Source organism: Nerophis ophidion, linkage group LG23 (genome assembly GCF_033978795.1).
Source record: "Nerophis ophidion isolate RoL-2023_Sa linkage group LG23, RoL_Noph_v1.0, whole genome shotgun sequence".
NCBI classification, from domain to species: Eukaryota; Metazoa; Chordata; class Actinopteri; order Syngnathiformes; family Syngnathidae; genus Nerophis; species Nerophis ophidion.
Window position 1 is genome coordinate 38,252,270 of NC_084633.1, and position 24,204 is coordinate 38,276,473.

At 40.9% G+C, this 24,204-nt stretch overlaps 1 protein-coding gene across 1 annotated transcript in view; it reads left to right on the plus strand.

The window, feature by feature from the left end:
- Positions 1 to 24,204, plus strand: part of cdc27 (cell division cycle 27) — a 54,066-nt gene that overhangs the window by 24,963 nt on the left and 4,899 nt on the right. The window contains exons 12-19 of the mRNA XM_061884436.1: positions 418 to 590; positions 648 to 800; positions 870 to 950; positions 2,787 to 2,914; positions 2,979 to 3,096; positions 3,309 to 3,437; positions 18,469 to 18,543; positions 18,662 to 18,791. Coding sequence (XP_061740420.1) covers positions 418 to 590; positions 648 to 800; positions 870 to 950; positions 2,787 to 2,914; positions 2,979 to 3,096; positions 3,309 to 3,437; positions 18,469 to 18,543; positions 18,662 to 18,791 — 987 coding nt within the window. The remainder of the gene's footprint in view (positions 1 to 417; positions 591 to 647; positions 801 to 869; positions 951 to 2,786; positions 2,915 to 2,978; positions 3,097 to 3,308; positions 3,438 to 18,468; positions 18,544 to 18,661; positions 18,792 to 24,204) is intronic.

Sequence of the window (24,204 nt, forward strand, 5' to 3'; positions counted from 1 at the left end):
TACTATACATTTAGTACTGTTGCTGTTAGTACAGTTACTAACTACTACTACAGTTAGTACTTTTACTACTACAGTTAGTACAGCTACCACAGCACTACTACAATTAGTAGAGTTAATCTTACAGTTAGTACTGTTACTAGTTACTACTAGTACTGTTACTACTACAGTTATTACAGTTACTGTTAAAGTGGTTTGTAAAGCTACTGTTAGTTACTAGCCCAGTTACTAATTACTACTAGTTAGTACAGTTACTAGAGTTAACTGTGTTGTTACACTTCCATTGGCCGCAGCACAGGTGTAGAAGTTGAGGATGACACAGGACCTCGGGCTACTAGTGTGCCCTGCCCTTCTTGAAAATGGACGTTAGCGGAAGGTTGGAGCGTTTTGTTGAGAGCGGTGCATTTCCTGCGTCCCCAGACAGTGTGATGGTGTTGCTTCGGGAACTGGGACGTGGCTACCAGGCCTTGTGCTCGTACAACTGTCGAGAAGCCGTCAACATCCTGACCTCCCTCCCGCCGCAGCACTACAACACCGGCTGGGTGCTCACCCACATCGGCATGGCCTACTTCGAGCTGGCCGAGTACACGCAGGTAAGACACCGGCCGGGGGAGGCGTCCTCGGCACACCTGCTGAACTTCTCCTTGCAGGCGGAGCGTCTGTTCGCTGAGGTCCGCAGGATCGAGTCGTACAGAGTGGAGGGCATGGAGATCTACTCCACCACCCTGTGGCACCTGCAGAAGGATGTTGCTCTGTCTGCCTTGTCCAAAGACCTGACGGACATGGACAAGAACTGTCCTGAGGTCAGAGAAACTCTTGTCCTGCAACGGTCTCCCTTCAGCTGGGGTCCTATGTGACGTGTGTCCGTGCAGGCCTGGTGTGTCGCAGGAAACTGTTTCAGCCTGCAGAGGGAGCATGACATCGCCATCAAGTTCTTTCAGAGAGCCATCCAGGTGAGCTCTTGTTGCTGTGGTTACTAGGGACGGAAGCTTTATGTGAATATCCCGCGTGCTATGTGACTGTGTCAAAGGGGAACAAACTACATTTCCCATGATGCCTTGCACAGAGCAAAGAAGGTGACATGAGAAGTATGTTGTAGAAAAGAAGATGTTGGCTTCTCTGATGACTGAGCAGACAAGACGTCCCAAATCCTCTTGTGGGACAAGCATGTGGATACAAACTGCACACTGGAATAGGAGGACACATCCTTGAAATATTGACATGCCAATCAATATTCTCATGACTCAAAAACATGTCCACTGCAGAGGACCAAGCTTGTCAAGAAGCTGAAAGTGAACTCTGATGTGTGTCACTTTAAGAACACCAGCACTTGGAAACACTTATTGCTAGCAGTGTTTCCCCTAGAAAATGTGTTAGTTAAGGTGGTGTCTCTCCAAGGGGAAGGGTTCGTCGGACAGGGAGGGGGGTGGGTGGGTGTAAGGAACAGTGTAATCTGGCCTGTCGCCACCATCACGTCTCCCTCCCGTCGCTGCCACCACAGCCTGGGGGGGCAAAAGACTACAGGCTGTGGTGTAGTAGGCCGGCTTCGTCGCGTGAGGAAGTCTGCAACTTTTGGTTGTGTTTTCCACTCCGTATGCTGAATGGCAATATATGATATATATCTCAATATTTTTTCCGTAAAGTAAAAACAAAACAGTCCTAGTTACCTGAGATACTAAGAATCTCATTGTTTTAACTTAGTAAATATTGACTTACTTGGACAAAATAATGACTAAGTCAAATGGATGACTTACTGTAAATAAGCATTTGCAATAAGCATTTTAAAAATGAGTTAAAAGTGGGGCCACATGCGGACATATGCTCAACTCATCATGCTTCATTTATTACAGGAAGCCTGTAGTTGATTTTTATCATGTAAATGTTATATTTTTATCAACATGTGATAGCAGGGAAACTAGGCTGCTACATTACTAATGATGAATGTAACTACAGCTGGAAAAAATAGTACAATAGCAATAGGAGAGACTATTCATCCCTGAACATCATGGAGTTCATGTAGGTTTCATGATGCACTTACATTATTATATACACTATCAGAGACAGAAACTCTTCGTTTAACATCGTGTTCTTTTTCGCTGCTTCAACACACCTCAATCAACACAGAAAAGGGTCAAGTGAAATAACGTTGTTATTCTAGGTCAATAATGCTTGTCTTTCTCTCAGACAGACAGGGCTATGCTGTCTGTAACACACACACCGCAAAATAAGCTAACGTTACGCTAAAAGCTAATTAGCCTTTATCTCATGGACTGCGAGCGAGCTGAGCTGCCGCTTATATTTCTAGAAGGTCAACGGGCTCATAGTGATGTTACTAGTACTGGACTTGGAAGTGTTTATTAGAATTTGGGGAGAGTCCGCTGCATTATGCTAACCTGCTAAACACCTTTCTGCTCACTCCATCGTCTGTCCTCTGCCTGCTTGAGCACTGACGACATGCTCTCTTAATACGCACTGCTGATTGGCTGTTACCGCTCTGCATGTAACCAATCAGATGGTTCAGTGGGTGGGCCAATGGTGTAATGCTGCAGGGACGTCCTGACAGGCAGAACTAAGCGGAGCAGCTTGTTAAAAACTTTAGCTTAGGCGGTGGTTCTTTGTTGTTAAGGCGGCTCCCTTAGCAACAAAGCGCTGCGGGAAACCCTGGCTAGTAATACATCTGAAGTTTGTCTGCCTTCCACTTCATTTGGCACATTCTTAGCCGGTCTCTATTTCCTAAACCAAAATCACATCACATTTGAATATCATTACATCACCTGACCTTTCATCAGGTGGACCCAGGCTTCGCCTACGCCTATACTCTACTGGGTCACGAGTTTGTGATGACCGAGGAGTTGGAGAGAGCCCTGGCTTGCTTCCGCAACGCCATCCGAGTCAGCAACAGACACTACAACGCTTGGTACGCACACGCCGCAACTTCTGCAATAATGCTTTGTCAGCGTCACCTGTCTGGGTTTGTGCAGGTACGGTCTGGGGATGATCTACTTCAAACAGGAGAAGTTCAATTTGGCAGAAATCCACTTTAGGAAGGCTCTGAGCATTAACCCTCAGAGCTCCGTGCTGCTCTGTCACATCGGAGTGGTACGTTGTGTGTGTGTGTGTGTGTGTGTGTGTGTGTGTGTGTGTGTGTGTGTGTGTGTGTGTGTGTGTGTGTGTGTGTGTGTGTGTGTGTTGGGCCACCCTGGAGGGGTTATATATAAATATGTGTAGCATTGTACATGATGACATCATCTGGTTTCAGTGTTAGGAACCACATGAAGTGATGTAAAGTAAAAGCCCTAATCTGCGTGCAGGTGCAGCATGCATTGAAGAAGTCGGATGCGGCCTTAGAGACTCTGAACAAAGCCATCGGGATCGACCCAAAAAATCCCTTGTGCAAGTTCCATCGAGCGTCGATCCTGTTTGCCAATGACAAATACAAGGTAAGCTCCTTGGACGTCTGGCTGAAGTGTCCTAGGAAATCAAAAATAAAGTAGACAGCTGAGTTGGTCACGTGTCATCTGGCAGTAGTTCCCAAAACCTTTGGTGAAACAAAGTCCAACACAAGCAGCAAAAGTGGATCTGAAAGATTGAGCAGAAAGCTGCACCAGTGCTTCTCTTATGGTGAGGCAGACTTCTGTTAGCATCTTCATTCATGCTGCAACCACCAAGCTTGGAACCTACTCCAAAGTAGTGAGAGACCATACTCAGTGTTTGTAGACACAACAACCACAGAGCTTGGAACTTACTCCAGAGTACAGTGAGAGACCACACTCAGTGTTTTGTAGGCACAGCAACCATTGAGCTTGGAACCTAGTCCAAAGTAGTGAAAGACCATACTCAGTGTTTGTAGACAAAGCAATCACCCAAGCTTGGAACTTACTCCAAAGTAGTGAGAGACCATACTCAGTGTTTGTAGACACAGCAACCATCCGAGCTTGAAACCTCGTCCAAAGTAGTGAAAGACCATACTCGGTGTTTGTAGACAAAGCAACCACAGAGCTTGGAACTTACTCCAGAGTATAGTGACAGACCACACTCGGTGTTTGTGGTCGCAGCAACCATCCGAGCTTGGAACCTATTCCAAAGTAGTGAGAGACCATACTCAGTGTTTGTAGACACAGCAGCCGCCGAGCTTGGAACCTAGTCCAAAGTAGTGAGAGACCATACTCAGTGTTTGTAGACACAGCAACCACCCAAGATTGGAACTTACTCCAGAGTACAGTGAGAGACCATACTCCGTGTTTGTAGACACAGCAACCATCCGAGCTTGGAACCTAGTCCAAAGTAGTGAGAGACCATACTCAGTGTTTGTAGACACAGCAACCATCCGAGCTTGGAACCTAGTCCAAAGTAGTGAGAGACCATACTCAGTGTTTGTAGACACAGCAACCATCCGAGCTTGGAACCTAGTCCAAAGTAGTGAGAGACCATACTCAGTGTTTGTAGACACAGCAACCATCCGAGCTTGGAACCTAGTCCAAAGTAGTGAGAGACCATACTCAGTGTTTGTAGACACAGCAACCATCCGAGCTTGGAACCTAGTCCAAAGTAGTGAGAGACCATACTCAGTGTATGTAGACACAGCAACCATCCGAGCTTGGAACCTAGTCCAAAGTAGTGAGAGACCATACTCAGTGTATGTAGACACAGCAACCATCCGAGCTTGGAACCTAGTCCAAAGTAGTGAGAGACCATACTCAGTGTTTGTAGACACAGCAACCACACTCTACCTTGGCTTGGAACTTAATCCTGAGTAGGGCTGGACGAGATGGACCAAAACCGATACCGCACAATTTTTAGTGCAAATGGCAATATACGGTATAAACCGGTACCTTAAAAAATGTGCAAAGTGCTCAATGCTTCTCAGTATTTTATGGATAGATGAGTGTTGAGAGTACGCAGATAATTATTTTTGCAAATAGTAATAATGTAATGAGTTGTTTATTCTTAGAGAGTGATTAGTTAATTGCTAATATGTCAACGCAGTTTTTGTTAGGTCAGGTTTATAACCTCATGCTTGTGCGCGGGAATAGATTGGAGCTTCTACTTGCTCACTGCGGTGAAAGCCGCTGGCTGTTAAGTTTAAAGCTACTGTTCAGCCACTATACTACAGTAGCTTAGTTGGCACGGGCTATGGAGAGTACTACTGTTCAGCCACTATAATACAGTAGCTTAGTTGGCACGGGCTATGGAGAGTACTACTGTTCAGCCACTATACTACAGTAGCTTAGTTGGCACGGGCTATGGAGAGTACTACTGTTCAGCCACTATACTACAGTAGCTTAGTTGGCACGGGCTATGGAGAGTACTACTGTTCAGCCACTATACTACAGTAGCTTAGTTGGCACGGGCTATGGAGAGTACTACTGTTCAGCCACTATACTACAGTAGCTCAGTTGGCACGGGCTATGGAGAGTACTACTGTTCAGCCACTATACTACAGTAGCTTAGTTGGCACGGGCTATGGAGAGTACTACTGTTCAGCCACTATACTACAGTAGCTTAGTTGGAACGGGCTATGGAGAGTACTACTGTTCAGCCACTATACTACAGTAGCTTAGTTGGCACGGGCTATGGAGAGTACTACTGTTCAGCCACTATAATACAGTAGCTTAGTTGGCACGGGCTATGGAGAGTACTACTGTTCAGCCACTATACTACAGTAGCTTAGTCGGCACGGGCTATGGAGAGTACTACTGTTCAGCCACTATACTACAGTAGCTTAGTTGGCACGGGCTATGGAGAGAGGCACTTCCAAGCCGAGGAATAACTACCACCGAACGAGCAGCAGACAGGCACTATCGCTAGCTGATGTGCTAAGTTGCTAACAAGAAGTGAACAAAATAAACAGATGAGATGTGATAGATCTGCCCAGCCTAAGACTAGATGTGACCAATCTAACTCTGAGACTATATATGACCAATCTGAGTCTAAGACTAGTTGTGACCAATCTAAGTCTAAGACTAGTTGTGACCAATCCAAGTCTAAGACTAGTCGTGACCAATCTAAGTCTAAGACTAGTCGTGACCAATCTAACTCTAAGACTAGGCGTGACCAATCTAACTCTAAGACTAGTCGTGACCAATCCAACTCTAAGACTAACTGTGACCAATCTAAGTCTAAGACTAGATGTGACCAATCTAAGTCTAAGACTAGATGTGACCAATCTAAGTCTAAGACTAGATGTGACCAATCTAAGTCTAAGACTAGATGTGACCAATCTAAGTCTAAGACTAGTTGTGACCAATCTAAGTCTAAGACTCTATGTGACCAATCTAACTTTAAGACTATATGTGACCAATCTAACTCTAAAATTAGTTGTGACCAATCTAACTCTAAAATTAGTTGTGACCAATCTGAGTCTAAGACTAGTTGTGACCAATCTAACTTTAAGACTATTTGTGACCAATCTGAGTCTAAGACAAGTTGTGACCAATCTAACTCTAAGACTAGTTGTGACCAATCTAAGTCTAAGACTAGATGTGACCAATCTAAGTCTAAGACTAGTTGTGACCAATCTAAGTCTAAGACTCTATGTGACCAATCTAACTTTAAGACTATATGTGACCAATCTAACTCTAAAATTAGTTGTGACCAATCCAACTCTAAAATTAGTTGTGACCAATCTGAGTCTAAGACTAGTTGTGACCAATCTAACTTTAAGACTATTTGTGACCAATCTGAGTCTAAGACAAGTTGTGACCAATCAAACTCTAAGACTAGTTGTGACCAATCTAAGTCTAAGACTAGATGTGACCAATCTAACTCTAAGACTAGTTGTGACCAATCTAAGTCTAAAACAATTTGTGACCAATCTGAGTCTAAGACAAGTTGTGACCAATCTAACTCTAAGACTAGTTGTGACCAATCTAACTCTCAGACTAGTTGTGACCAATCTAAGTCTAAGACTAGATGTGACCAATCTAAGTCTAAGACTAGTTGTGACCAATCTGAGTCTAACACTAGTTGTGACCAATTTAAATCTAAGACTAGTTGTGACCAATCTAACTTAAAGACTAGTTGTGACCAATCTAACTCTAAGACTAGTCGTTAGCAATCCAACTGTAAGACTAGTTGTGACCAATCTAACTCTAAGACTAGATGTGACCGGTCTAAGATTAGATGTGACCAATCTAAGTCTAAGACTAGTTGTGACCAATCTAAGTCTAAGACTATATGTGACCAATCTAACTTTAAGACTCTATGTGACCAATCTAACTCTAAGACTAGTTGTGACCAATCTAAGTCTAAGACTAGATGTGACCAATCTAAGTCTAAGACTAGTTGTGACCAATCTAAATCTAAGACTATATGTGACCAATCTAACTCTAAGATTATTTGTGACCAATCTGAGTCTAAGACTAGTTGTGACCAATCTAAGTCTAAGACTAGTTGTGACCAATCTAACTTTAAGACTATTTGTGACCAATCTGAGTCTAACACTAGTTGTGACCAATCTAAATCTAAGACTAGTTGTGACCAATCTAACTTAAAGACTAGTTGTGACCAATCTAACTCTAAGACTAGTCGTTAGCAATCCAACTGTAAGACTAGTTGTGACCAATCTAACTCTAAGACTAGATGTGACCGGTCTAAGATTAAATGTGACCAATCTAAGTCTAAGACTAGTTGTGACCAATCTAAGTCTAAGACTATATGTGACCAATCTAACTTTAAGACTCTATGTGACCAATCTAACTCTAAGACTAGTTGTGACCAATCTAAGTCTAAGACTAGATGTGACCAATCTAAGTCTAAGACTAGTTGTGACCAATCTAAGTCTAAGACTAGTTGTGACCAATCTAAATCTAAGACTATATGTGACCAATCTAACTCTAAGATTATTTGTGACCGATCTGAGTCTAAGACTAGTTGTGACCAATCTAAGTCTAAGACTAGTTGTGACCAATCTAACTTAAAGACTAGTTTTGACCAATCTAACTCTAAGACTAGTCGTTAGCAATCCAACTGTAAGACTAGTTGTGACCAATCTAACTCTAAGACTAGATGTGACCGGTCTAAGATTAGATTTGACCAATCTAAGTCTAAGACTAGTTGTGACCAATCTAAGTCTAAGACTATATGTGACCAATCTAACTTTAAGACTCTAAGTCCAAGACTAGTTGTGACCAATCTGAGTCTGAGACTAGTTGTGACCAATCTAAGTCTAAGACTAGTTGTGACCAATCTAACTTTAAGACTAGTTGTGAACAATCTAAGACTAGATGTGACCAATCTAAGTCTAAGACTATTTGTGACCAATCTACGTCTAAGACTAGTTGTGACCAATCTAAGTCTAAGACTAGTTGTGAGCAATCTAAGTCTAAGACTAGTTGTGACCAATCTAAGTCTAAGACTAGTTGTGACCAATCTAAGTCTAAGACTAGTTGTGACCAATCTAAGTCTGACTAGATGTGACCAATCTAACTTTAATACTAGTTGTGACCAATCTAAGACTAGTTGTGACCAATCTAAGTCTAAGACTATATGTGACCAATCTAACTTTAAGACTCTAAGTCCAAGACTAGTTGTGACCAATCTGAGTCTGAGACTAGTTGTGACCAATCTAAGTCTAAGACTAGTTGTGACCAATCTAACTTTAAGACTAGTTGTGAACAATCTAAGACTAGATGTGACCAATCTAAGTCTAAGACTATTTGTGACCAATCTACGTCTAAGACTAGTTGTGACCAATCTAAGTCTAAGACTAGTTGTGACCAATCTAAGTCTAAGACTAGTTGTGACCAATCTAAGTCTAAGACTAGTTGTGACCAATCTAAGTCTAAGACTAGTTGTGACCAATCTAAGTCTGACTAGATGTGACCAATCTAACTTTAATACTAGTTGTGACCAATCTAAGACTAGATGTGACCAATCTAAGTCTAAGACTAGTTGTGACCAATCTAAGTCTAAGACTAATTGTGACCAATCTAACTCGCAGACTAGATGTGACCGGTCTAAGATTAGATGTGACCAATGCCAGTCCAAGACTAGAGGTGACCAGTCTAAGACTACTGTAATGATATTAAGTACAAGAGTGTATCTAGTCGATACTACGATCAGGGATGGGAATTTTCTGCGGATCCGCGGATTTCCGCTGATTTTGGCGCCGCCAGGTCATTTATAAAATATAATGCCAATGTGTGAAGGCAACAGATTGGCTAGCTCTACTATCAGCTGACGACATCAACCAATGACATTGCCCGTTATAGACGTCTGTACGCGTCGTTGGCCGACAATATCTAGTCCCTGATCCTCAATTATTGTGAGTGTTTCTGAACTCGTATTCTTTTTATATTGGTTGTGTTTATCGACGACTAACCTGGAAAGAAAACTCAGGCATGTGATTTTTACGTCTAAAGTCGGAATTCCGTCTTTTTTAATCTCGGGGGGGGGGGGGGGGGGGGGGGGGGGGGAAGTGTCGATATGTTCCTTGTGACCAATCGGGACATCTGTTATGAATGATGACATCATCACTGCCATTTTCCAAATGTAAACAATGTCGGTTCTCGAGAGAAAGGATGCTACACGAGTAAAAGAAATTGATAAACATGTCAAAAATAAGTTTGATGGAAAGGGAAATCACTGATACTGTTGGGAAGAAGGAAGTTAGGACTTTATTCGGAAAATCGATCGTCCCGGAAAAGTTTAGTGCAGGTGGTGTCATGATAATATTGACTATGGATCACGAGGTTTCAAGGCTTTGGAAGTACATGCAAAACCCCAAAAACATGAAAAAACTTGAAGCAAGGAAAATAAACTTTTCACTAGCTGGTACTTTTGGATGTCAACAGATAGTGAGCAAACCTTACCGTCTTCATCCTTTCTTTACATCCACAACTGCCGTAGACATGGAGAGGAAAGATCCACCCAAACAAGCCACTTCAGTTGCAGACAGGCTAGTTAATAATGAGGTAAGATAAAAAATATTTGCTTGCGAAATACGCATGTTTGTTTTAAATTAGGGGTGAGCAAATTAGTGTTAATTATGAGTTAACTCATCAATCTATTAACGCCGACAATTATTTTATCGCACATTTGCGTATGTTGTTTACATGCTTTTATTTTGTTAACGCCTTTTCTTAACAAGATGGCGTCGCCCGGCGTCGAGGGGCTCTTGGTAAAGATGGAACATTTGGCAAAAATACCGGACAATTCTGCAAATTTCCTGGCTGGCTTACAGCGTGGTCACTCCGGGATCACTTACGACCGCCAGACAATTCTGGATGTGGATGGATCGGGCCGTTTTGGACTGAATGACGCGTCCTTGCTAGACCGGCTAGCTAGCATGGGAATACTTTGCCGGCTACATCCAGCGGCCTGTGAAGCAGCGGAGTATTTGTGTTGTCTGTCTATTTATGAATAATGCAGACCAGGAGTGTTGGCTGAGTTCTTAACGTTTACTTTCAGAGCGTGCATATCACAACATACAAGATGCCATCATGGCGACGCAACCTATACCGGGCTACCGCGCATGCTCGTCACTCCTGTTGCATGCTGGGTAGGGTAGTTCTTTTATTCCCTGGCTCATAACATCACAATATAGTACCGTGTATATGATACGTTCAGTTTATCAAAGCACCAAGCAAACAATCGGAAAATTCCCATCATATCAATTCCTAGATATGGTCATAATTATTTTAAGTGCACTACGCAGAATAAACACAACATTATTAATATTGCTACTACGGATAATTTGATCAAAAATTCCCTAAAACAGCCCACTACCTATAATATAGGTTTTTTAAACATAAGATCCCTGATCAAAAAATTTTTTCTGCTGTTACCTCAGAAATTGCCTGTTCAGATGTTATGATTGTGGCTCAGAGATTTGTATGTAGATTATATTTATTTTCCATAACAAACAGGATAACTTAAATACCCTGGCAGTGGCAATAAGCTTAAATGTTTGTATTTACATTTTTTGAGTTGATTTTCATAAAATATGCTATTTAACTGCTACTGTTTAACAAGGACTGATTTAAATTGTGTTTGCACAACAAATGTTTTGGCGCTTTTGTTCATGTGGGAGAATATTCCAATAAAGGTGCACTACACACTACTTTTGAATTCATTATTGGGCTTTGCGTATACAATGCAGTTAATCGCGATTAATCAGAGAAATAGTGCGATTAACTTCGATTAAAATTTTTATCGTTGCCCAGCCCTATTTTAAATATTAACCAATTACTGATTTGCAAAATATAAATGGGTTTTTCTGAAAATAAAAAGCCACGTGAAAATATATTATGAAAGTACAGAAATGGAAAAAGTTGCATTCTTGATTCCAGTTAACAATGTATTTGAAATAAATTTGCATATAACACTAGAGGCAGAAGTTGGCAGTGAAATCCAAAAAAGAAGCTACAAAAGCAGAGACCAAAAGGAAAATGCAGGCTGCTCAGAAATTTGCAAGGAAAGCTCATGTTAGGACTCTCCGAGCATGTAAATGTGTGAAGTGAACTGAAGTAATGTGGTCATACTGTAAATAAACTGTAGATAATAACACTGATCAATGTGGGTGTTCAGTTATTTCCGTATCGGCCCTCTGAATAGGGGTCGTCACTCAGCATGAAAGGAATTACTAGCAGTGCACTTTTTTGCTTGTTTTATTTGGTACTGCAACTGCAGCAGTAACAACAGCAGCAGCAGGTAATAACCTAAACACAACAAAACAATGTATCTATTTTTGAATCATCATAATGTAAATAATAGACATGAATTAATCAACTGAACCATATTGTTGTCAACCATGATATGACATATTATCAATCACTGTGATTTTATCCTAACTTATTAATTTTAGCATTACATTTTATTCCATCCATCTTCTTCCGCTTATCCGAGGTCGGGTCGCGGGGGCAACAGCCTAAGCAGGGAAACCCAGACTTCCCTCTCCCCAGCCACTTCGTCCAGCTCTTCCCGGGGGATCCCGAGGCGTTCCCAGGCCAGCCGGGAGACATAGTCTTCCCAACGTGTCCTGGGTCTTCCCCGTGGCCTCCTACCGGTTGGACGTGCCCTAAACACATCCCTAGGGAGGCGTTTGGGTGGCATCCTGACCAGATGCCCGAACCACCTCATCTGGCTCCTCTCGATGTGAAGGAGCAGCGGCTTTACTTTGAGTTCCTCCCGGATGGCAGAGCTTCTCACCCTATCTCTAAGGGAGAGACCCGCCACACGGCGGAGGAAACTCATTTCGGCCGCTTGTACCCGTGATCTTATCCTTTCGGTCATGACCCAAAGCTCATGACCATAGACGAGGATGGGAACGTAGATCGACCGGTAAATTGAGAGCTTTGCCTTCCGGCTCAGCTCCTTCTTCACCACAACGGATCGGTACAACGTCCGCATTACTGAAGACGCCGCACCGATCCGCCTGTCGATCTCACAATCCACTCTTCCCTCACTCGTGAACAAGACTCCTAGGTACTTGAACTCCTCCACTTGGGGCAGGGTCTCCTCCCCAACCCGGAGATGGCATTCCACCCTTTTCCGGGCGAGAACCATGGACTCGGACTTGGAGGTGCTCATTCTCATTCCGGTCGCTTCACACTCTGCTGCAAACCGATCCAGTAAGAGCTGAAGATCCCGGTCAGATGAAGCCATCAGGACCACATCATCTGCAAAAAGCAGAGACCTAATCCTGCGGTCACCAAACCGGAACCCCTCAACGCCTTGACTGCGCCTAGAAATTCTGTCCATAAAAGTTATGAACAGAATCGGTGACAAAGGACAGCCTTGGCGGAGTCCAACCCTCACTGGAAATGTGTTCGACTTACTGCCGGCAATGCGGACCAAGTTCTGACACTGATCATACAGGGAGTGGACCGCCACCATAAGACAGTCCGATACCCCATAGTCTCTGAGCACTCCCCACAGGACTTCCCGAGGGACACGGTCGAATGCCTTCTCCAAGGGGTTCTGTGTATTTGTTCTGCTGTGTTTATGTTGTGTTACTCCCGAAATTTGCTTGTCATTCTCCTTTAGTGTTGGTTCACAGTGTGGCGCATATTTGTAACAGTCTTAAAGTTTTTTATACGGCCACCCTCAGTGTGACCTGTATGGTTGTTGACCAAGCTTGCATTGCATTAGTGTGTGTAAAAGCCACATATATCATGTGACTAGGCCGGCACGCTGTTTCTACGTAGGAAAAGCGGACGTGACGAAAGGTTTTAGAGGACGCTTGAGGCAGTGCCTGTAAGGCATGCCCCCAATATTGTTGTCAAGGTGTAAATCGGGAGAAATTGGGGAGAATGGTTGCCCCCTGTGATTTTTGTGACGGGCACTGAAATTTGGGAGTCTCTCATACAGGGGTAGGGAACCTATGGCTCTAGAGCCAAATGTGGCTCTCAGATAAATCTTAGCTGGTATTGCTTAACACGATAAGAAATGAATATATCGGCATGTAATTTGTCACGTTCAAACACTGATGACATCTATTAAACAGACGAGAAGCAAGGAATCATGCAGAGACAGAATTAAACTTGTCTCAATGAGGAGATGTGTTTTGGGCTGTATTCTAGTTACAGATCCAAACTACGTTGTAAAAGTCCAGCCCGCGTGCTTCCTCTGTTTATTTGGGAGGTCCATTTTTAACATCACTGAAGCTGTCGCTGAGGGAAGGGGGTAAGCCCGACAACTCCAGTTAGACATAATATATGTTTATACAAAAATGCAAATGTGTTGATGCTGGTGATATCGCCTTGTCTCTCTGCTCTGTCTGCGTCACGGCGGTGTTCGGCCTTAGCAGTCAGCAGGCCGTTCCTGAACACAGACACTGGTACCAGAATGGATTGCCAGCTTTGCACGGACAAAGAAAAATACCACTTCACAATAATTATAGCAACGGCCCTTAAGCATAAAAGTTGTGTGATAATAGATATACAAAATTACTACAACATAATCACAGTGTTAAAAATAACATTCAAAATATAAAACATCCTCATGCATTTTAATCCATCCAACCGTTTTCTACCATACCTGTTCATGAAGTCGCATTAATGTTAAGAAGTACTTTAATTATTATTGGTTAACTTCAGAATAAAAATCTTATTAAAAAGAAAAAGAGACTTATTACACTTAAAGAATGTTAGTCCTACTTAATAATGCACGCATTTTGTTGTATTCAGTGTTAAATAATATGATATGGCTCTCACGGAAATACATTTTAAAATATTTGGCTTTCATGGCTCTCTCAGGCAAAAAGGTTCCCGACCAGGGGCGTCACTAGACCTAATAATATACTGGGGCACACCTGGGGCACAAATAATTCATGTGAGCGTGCAAAGCGCGCAAGCAAAAATATTTTTAGCACTTATTTATCATAAAAAATACATAAATAGTGCTTTAAACTATGAAATCATATCAGATGATGTTGTATGGATCTTTGATTAACCACCTGAAATTAACTCATGCATTTGACCTACTTGTGCACTTTTTTACTCCAGACTTCTAAACTGCTACTGGTAAAAGCCAAAAGGAAGAGCAATTAATCTTTTTGAAATATATATTGCAGTGATCATCTGCAAATTTAACATCTACAAAAGTAAAACAAAAAATAAAGCACCCCTACATCTCTGGGTTCTTTTATATTATTTAATTTCCATTTATGGCAATGTGGCTAATCCTATTTCAGATACACAAAACTATAAAATATACACAAAACAATAAAGCCACTGTAGTAGAATAAATGAACAACTGATGTGTGTCTGTTCAGGGAATCATTTTCTGAGAAGTAAACTGTAACGTCTCCTTTTCATTTTTGCAAAGTGGTCAATCACTCTGGACAGACATGGAAATATTACAGTAAGTGTTATACAGTTGACCAGTGGTTCCCAACTGCTGGGTCGTGACATAAAAGTGGATTGTGTGTCATTTTCACTGAGTCGCAGTCACATGTGTGCATGGAAAAAAAAAAGTTTAGGGAGAAAAAAATCAAATTGTGGCAACAAAACCAGATTATTTTAGCCATTGTTCTAGTGACTATTAGTGAGTATTTTAGCAAAAGGCAAAGCGACTAACAAGTTGGAGGAGGACTCGGGACAGACATGGAAATGTATTTTAAAAAAATCTAAATGGGGCAACAAAACCCGATATTTTCAGCCATCTTTCTGAAAACAAATACAGAAATGTTACTATTTTTTCTGGAAACAAAACCAGATGCTTTAGCTGTAGCCATTTTTCTGGTGACAAAACAAGATTTTTAGTCAAAGTCACACCGATTAACAAGACAATTCTACTGTGCTATTTTTCTGTGAAATAATCTTGAATGATTTAAAAATTAAGCTCACGACTTGATGATATGGAAAAACGTTTTTCTTCCTGAAGATAAAGCATTTGAGAAGCACTCAACTCACACATGCTGACTCCAAATCATCATTGATGCAGAAGCAGCAGACAATAACCAACATGATGTTTCATGTTCATTGGAAATTCCCCCGACAGCTCGTACAACAAATGAATATGTTTGTCTTGATACAAGGAATAACGTTAGCTAACTTAGCATCAACTTAAGACAATGATGTTGCCTAGCTAGCTAGGACTTCACTTACATCTCTCATTCCTCGCTTCTTCTCTGCTGCGGGCCAATAACTTTCTGATATCCATCTAGGAGTTACAGTTTGAGTCAAATCAAAATCAAAATATTGTAATTAACAAATTGTTGTTGGCTAACGTCACCTACCTCAGCAGTGATTCGAATCCCTCTCTCTCTCGCTCTCTCTCAACCGAAGTCTCGATCCACACGTGAATAAATTACCATATTAATTAGCCATGTGCTCATTGTTTCGTGGAGTGAATCCAGTAGCAATCAATTACCATACTATAAGTAGTATGTGCGCTGTTGTCTTTGTTATGTAGACTTAAAACTCTGAAGCGTTTTTTTTTATTGGTGAAATTTTTACTGGGGCACTGCAGATCAAAAGTGGGGCACGTGCCCCAGTGAAATATGTCTGGCGACGCCCCTGTTCCCAACCCCTGGTCTAATACAACAGTTTTCAACCCGCACATTACTGTGCTTGTACCCTTTAACTTCATCATTTTGCCGATGTCGTTGAAAAGCTAAAACAGTGCATGTTTGTCAAACAGCCAGCCAGCCGCAGACTTAGCCAACACACAACAAACAAAAAAGAAAGGAAGCGAGCAAACGTGTATTTTAAACAATAGTTCAGTTGATCTAACCAAGAAAAGCGGACATAAAATGATCTTACCAGTGGGGTCTGCAGGTGACCAAGCACGCTGTATTTTACCAAACCAACAATGACACCATTTTTAAAAGCTACCTAAGTAATCACCTGACAGTGGTAGCCACGCCCATCTTAAAATTCCCAAGCAAGCCCGCCATAAATACATAACAAATACACACAATAATTCCAACAATGTGACAGCTGTGGATGTGAAATGAACACAAGATGTAAATATTGGTGACTAAATACTGTTGGGACTGAACTAGAGTCAATCATTAGGATGATTGATGTTTTCATGTCTTTAAACACTCAAATATTTTCTTCAAATGGTGCTGTCTTTGTTCATTTGAGCATGTTAAATATGTGAAAAACCAGGAGCTTCGTCCCCTAGACCCCCGGAAATGTTTTCAGTCTTTTTCATTGTGGTCAAATCACATGACTGGAAAACACAGTAGCTCTCAATTAACACGTTTCTTTATTGACAAAACTGTTTCAGACGTGGTTAAGCTTATTCAAGATAGAAATGCTTCATTAGTAATGATATTCAAGTATCAAAGAAGAGAAGAATAAGTGATAATTACATTTGGACAGAAGTTTAGATAGAACATGTTACAACAAAAAAGAGCGTGACACCTACCCTTTATATCAGTATTTTTGAACTATATTATTATTGGTTTATTAGGTATAATATTTTATTGTATGATCCTGTAACTACTTGGTATCGGATCGATACCTAAATGTGTGGTATCATCCAAAACTAATGTCAAGTATCAGAGAAGAGAATAATAAGTGATAATTACATTTGGACAGAAGTGTAGATAGAACATGTTCAAACAGAAAATAAGCAGATATTAAAAAGTAAATGAACAAGCGGAAATAATACATTTTACAGTTTGTCCTAATAATGTGTATAAAATATTAAGTGTATAAATGACACAATATGTTACTGCAGACTAATCAGGAGTCTTTGTTTGTTTACTTACTACTAAAAGACAAATTGTCCAGTCCAGTGTTTTTCAAACTTTTTCTCGCCAAGGCACATTTTTTCCATGAAAAAATGTGGAGGCACACCAGCAGCAGAAATGATTAAAGAACAAAACTCAGTTGACAGTAAAAAGTTGTTGTCGTTCTTGTCTGAAAGTAGCTGTACTGTCACCAGACTTCTTTGGAGGTTTTTGCCGTTTTTCCTCTGTGTAGTGTCTTGCCCTCCTATTTTGGTGGCTTTTTCTCTTTTTTGGTATTTTCCTGTAGCAGTTTCATATCTTCCTTTGAGCGACATTTCCCACATCTACTTTGTTTTAGCAATGAAGAATATTTCAGTTGCTTTTATCCTTCTTTGTGGGGACATTGTTGATTGTCATGTCATGTTGGGATGTACTTTGTGGACGCCATCTTTGTTCCACAGTAAGTCTTTGCTGTCGTCCAGCATTCTGTTTTTGTTTACTTTGTAGCCAGTTCAGTTCTTCCCTAAGCGTCAATGCCTTTTCTTAGGAGCACTCACCTTTTCTTTATTTTAAGTTTAAGCATTAGACACCTTTTTTTTTTACCAGCAAGCTGTTTCCGACATCTTTAAAGCAATTAGCTACCTGCTGCCACCTACTGATAGGGAAGAGTATTACACGGTTACTTTGCCAAACTCGAGACAGCCCAGACACATAATTTGCAGACTATGAATACTGGTTTGTAAAAAGTATTTTTACCCCAAATAGGTGAAATTAGATCATCTCCCGCGGCACACAAGACTGTATCTCGCGGCACAGTGGTTGAAAAACACTGGTCTAGTATGTTCTCTATTTTTATTTGAGGCTAAATTACAATAATAAACATGTTTCATGTACCCTAAGATGTCTTGTTCTAGTAAAGACAACAATGCCTTTTTTATGGTCCCCTTTATTTAGAAAAGTATGCAGCGCTAGCAAAATATTGGGACCGAGCCAACCCAAGTGTCAGTGTTAAAAGTTGAACAAAAAGACTTTTCCCAAATACTTAGCATTCATGAAGGCACACAAAAGTACTACTTTTGAGTAACAGTGTCGATTCCCGGCGTTTTGGCGAGACATTCGTGCAAGTCCTGCGTGGAGCAAGAAGAATGTGATTGGAAGGGATCGTCCACGCCAGTACAATGTGAACACGGGGACAGTATCAGCACATCGCTTAAGAGAGTCAATTATCGGCCCTGATCCCATGGCGTGATCAGGGTGCAGACCCGGTATCATTTCCAGTTCCAGGAGCGCCAGACAAATGAATGGAGAAGCAACACGCTAAGTCAACTTGTCTTCTCCTGCAGGCAGCTCTTCAGGAGCTGGAGGAGTTGAAGCAGATTGTTCCCAAAGAGTCTCTGGTCTACTTTCTCATTGGAAAGGTAAGAAACCTCCTCTGATGTCCATCTTTCAAGGTCTCGCCACCTTCATTGGCCACCACATCACACTCCTCTCGACTTGCTAGAGGTCATAACCCGTGTGTGTGTGTGTGTGTGTCAGGTGTACAAGAAGCTGGGACAGACTCACCTTGCGCTCATGAACTTCAGCTGGGCCATGGATCTGGATCCCAAAGGAGCAAATAATCAGATAAAAGAAGCCATTGATAAACGATATTTGCCAGAAGACGAAGGTATACACACACACACACACACACACACACAAAGTGATATCATCACAGTTACAACATGACATCACTGTGGTATTAAAGTGATATCATCACAGTTACAACATGACATCACTGTGGTATTAAAGTGATATCATCACAGTAACAATGTGACATCACTGTGGTATTAAAGTTATGGAATCATAACGAGGTGATATCACTGTGGTAATAAAGATAGGGAATCATAACGAGGTGATATATCACTGTGGTGAAGACATGAAAACTCTGACACCTGTGAAGTGAAAACGATTTCAGGTGACTACTTGAAGCTCATGGAGAGAATGCCAAGAGTGTGCGAAAAAGTAATCAGAGAAAAGGGTGGCTAAAACTAAAATATGAAACACCTTTTCAGTTATTTCACCTTTTTTTGTTCAGTACATAACTCCTCATATATATATATATATATATATATATATATATATATATATTATATATGTGTGTATATATATGTGTGTATATATATAGATATTATATATATGTGTGTGTATATATATATATATGTAAAATATATATATACACATATACATATGTATATATATATATGTTTATATGTATATATATATATATGTATATATAAATCTCCTGATGATTGAGGGAACCCGTCATGAAACAGTTCTGTAGAGACAAAGTAGTCTTGTGATTTTTCCCACACCTACATACATATATATATATATATATATATATATATATATACATATATATATATATGTATATATATATATATATATATATATATAAAACATTGCTGTATGTATAGTGAAGTGGCATAAAAGACTGAAAGTGATTGTTCCTATAACCCCTTTGTTCAAATGTTAGTTCCACTTGTGGCGCAGGCATCTTGTCTGACTCACATCATATACACAGCCTTCCTTGTCACATCTCCTTCCTTTTCCCCCTATCCAAAATCTAGGAACAGAATACTCGGGGCGGAATAGCTCGGTTGGTAGAGCGGCCGTGTCAGCAACTTGAGGGTTGCAGGTTCGATTCCCGCCTCTGCCATCCTAGTCACTGCCGTTGTGTCCTTGGGCAAGACACTTTACCCACCTGCTCCCAGTGCCACCCACACTGCTTTAAATGTAACTTAGATATTGGCTTTCACTATGTGAAGCGCTTTGAGTCACTAGAGAAAAGCGCTATATAAATATAATTCACAATTCACTAGAAAAAAAAAAAAATGGTATATAAAGCCCAGGTCTACAGACAGGTGAGGTCTACAGACATTATGCTGGTGCCCGACTGCCAATCACGTGCCCAGCGCGCTCCTGCCCCTTATAGACCTGCGTGGGAACTACTCACCACCTGCAAAGTGTGCAGACTGACATACACACATCACAAATAATACAATAAAGATAGATTCAAGTATGGCTCTCTATTTGGCTCCTACACATACTTTCGACCCAGCACATTTGCTCACATTTTCAGTAGAGCCACATAAATAATCCATAAAAGAAGCAAACTTCATGATTTTTTTTTGTGAGCAACAAATATGTGCTGCAATCACTACATCACACAAAATAAGAGTTGTAGAAATGATTGGAAACTCAAACAGCCATGACATCATGTTCTTTACAAGTGTACGTAAACTTTTGACCACCTCTGTGTGTGTGTGTGTAAGTGTGTGTATATACTTGTGTGCGTGTGTATATACACGTGTGTGTGTGTGTGCGTGTGCTTGCGACAAACACATACATATATATACAAATATATACACGTGTGTGTGTGCTTGCGACAAACACACACATATATATACAAATATATACACGTGTGTGTGCGTGTGTGTGCTTGCGACAAACACACACATATATATACAATATATACGTGTGTGTGCGTGTGCGTGCGACAAACACACACATATATATAAACAAATATATATACACGTGTGTGTGTGTGCGTGTGCTTGCGACAAACACACACATATATATACAAATATATACGTGTGTGTGTGTGTGTGTGTGCTTGCGACAAACACACACATATATACAAATATATACACGTGTGTGTGCGTGCGTGTGCTTGCAACAAACACACACATATATACACACGTGTGTGCTTGCGACAAACACATATATATACAAATATATACACGTGTGTGTGTGTGCGTGTGCTTGCGACAAACACACACATATATATACAAATATATACACGTGTGTGTGTGCGTGTGCTTGCGACAAACACATATATATACAAATATATACACGTGTGTGTGTGTGCTTGCGACAAACACACACATATATATACAAATATATACGTGTGTGTGCGTGTGCGTGCGACAAACACACACATATATATATACAAATATATACACGTGTGTGTGTGTGCGTGTGCTTGCGACAAACACACACATATATATACAAATATATACGTGTGTGTGTGTGTGCGTGCGACAAACACACACATATATATATACAAATATATACACGTGTGTGTGTGTGCGTGTGCTTGCGACAAACACATACATATATATACAAATATATACACGTGTGTGTGTGCTTGCGACAAACACACACATATATATACAAATATATACACGTGTGTGTGCGTGTGTGTGCTTGCGACAAACACACACATATATATACAATATATACGTGTGTGTGCGTGTGCGTGCGACAAACACACACATATATATAAACAAATATATATACACGTGTGTGTGTGTGCGTGTGCTTGCGACAAACACACACATATATATACAAATATATACGTGTGTGTGTGTGTGTGTGTGTGTGCTTGCGACAAACACACACATATATACAAATATATACACGTGTGTGTGCGTGCGTGTGCTTGCAACAAACACACACATATATACACACGTGTGTGCTTGCGACAAACACATATATATACAAATATATACACGTGTGTGTGTGTGCGTGTGCTTGCGACAAACACACACATATATATACAAATATATACACGTGTGTGTGTGCGTGTGCTTGCGACAAACACATATATATACAAATATATACACGTGTGTGTGTGTGCTTGCGACAAACACACACATATATATACAAATATATACGTGTGTGTGCGTGTGCGTGCGACAAACACACACATATATATATACAAATATATACACGTGTGTGTGTGTGCGTGTGCTTGCGACAAACACACACATATATATACAAATATATACGTGTGTGTGTGTGTGCGTGCGACAAACACACACATATATATATACAAATATATACACGTGTGTGTGTGTGCGTGTGCTTGCGACAAACACACACATATATATAAAAAAAATATACACGTGTGTGTGCGTGTGCTTGCAACAAACACACACATATATATATATACACGTGTGTGTGTGTGCGTGTGCTTGCGACAAACACACACATATATATAAAAAAAAATATACACGTGTGTGTGCGTGTGCTTGCAACAAACACACACATATATATATACACGTGTGTGCTTGCGACAAACACACACATATATATACAAATATATACGTGTGTGTGCGTGTGCGTGCGACAAACACACACATATATATATACAAATATATACACGTGTGTGTGTGTGCGTGTGCTTGCGACAAACACACACATATATACAAATATATACGTGTGTGTGCGTGTGCGTGCGACAAACACACACATATATATACAAATATATACACGTGTGTGTGCGTGTGTGCTTGCGACAAACACACACATATATACAAATATATACACGTGTGTGTGCTTGCGACAAACACACACATATATATACAAATATATACGTGTGTGTGCGTGTGCGTGCGACAAACACACACATATATATATACAAATATATACACGTGTGTGTGTGTGCATGTGCTTGCGACAAACACACACATATATATACGTGTGTGTGTGTGTGTGCTTGCGACAAACACACACATATATATACAAATATATACACGTGTGTGTGTGCGTGTGCTTGCAACAAACACACACATATATATACACGTGTGTGCTTGCGACAAACACATATATATACAAATATATACACGTGTGTGTGTGTGTGCTTGCGACAAACACACACATATATATACACGTGTGTGCTTGCGACAAACACATATATATACAAATATATACACGTGTGTGTGTGTGTGCTTGCGACAAACACACACATATATATACACGTGTGTGCTTGCGACAAACACATATATATACAAATATATACACGTGTGTGTGTGTGTGCTTGCGACAAACACACACATATATATACACGTGTGTGCTTGCGACAAACACATATATATACAAATATATACACGTGTGTGTGTGTGTGCTTGCGACAAACACACACATATATATACACGTGTGTGCTTGCGACAAACACATATATATACAAATATATACACGTGTGTGTGTGTGTGCTTGCGACAAACACACACATATATATACACGTGTGTGTGTGTGTGTGTGTGTGTGTGTGTGTGTGTGTGCTTGCGACAAACACACATATATATACAAATATATACACGTGTGTGTGTGTGCTTGCGACAAACACACACATATATATACAAATATATACACGTGTGTGTGCGTGTGCTTGCGACAAACACACACATCAATCAATCAATGTCTACTTATATAGCCTTAAATCACTAGTGTCTCAAAGGGCTGCACAAACCACTACGACATCCTCGGTGACAATGATGACTATGAGAACCTTGGAGAGGAGGAAAGCAATGGATGTCGAGCGGGTCTAACATGATACTGTGAAAGTTCAATCCATAATGGATCCAACACAGTCGCAAGAGTCCAGTTCAAAGCGGATCCAACACAGCAGCGAGAGTCCCGTTCACAGCGGAGCCAGCAGGAAACCATCCCAAGTGGAGGCGCATCAGCAGCGCAGAGATGTCCCCAGCCGATACACAGGCGAGCAGTACATGGCCACCGGATCGGACCGGACCCCCTCCACAAGGGAGAGTGGGACATAGGAGAAAAAGAAAAGAAACGGCAGATCAACTAGTCTAAAAAGGGAGTCTATTTAAAGGCTAGAGTATACAAATGAGTTTTAAGGTGAGACTTAAATGCTTCTACTGAGGTGGCATCTCGAACTGTTACCGGGAGGGCATTCCAGAGTACTGGAGCCCGAAATGAAACGCTCTATAGCCCGCAGACTTTTTTTGGGCTTTGGGAATCACTAATAAGCCGGAGTCCTTTGAACGCAGATTTCTTGCCGGGACATATGGTACAATACAATCGGCAAGATAGGATGGAGCTAGACCGTGTAGTATTTTATACGTAAGTAGTAAAACCTTAAAGTCACATCTTAAGTGCACAGGAAGCCAGTGCAGGTGAGCCAGTATAGGTATATATGTATGTATATATGTATATAAAGGTATATACAGTACAGGCGTAATGTGATCAAACTTTCTTGTTCTTGTCAAAAGTCTAGCAGCCGCATTTTG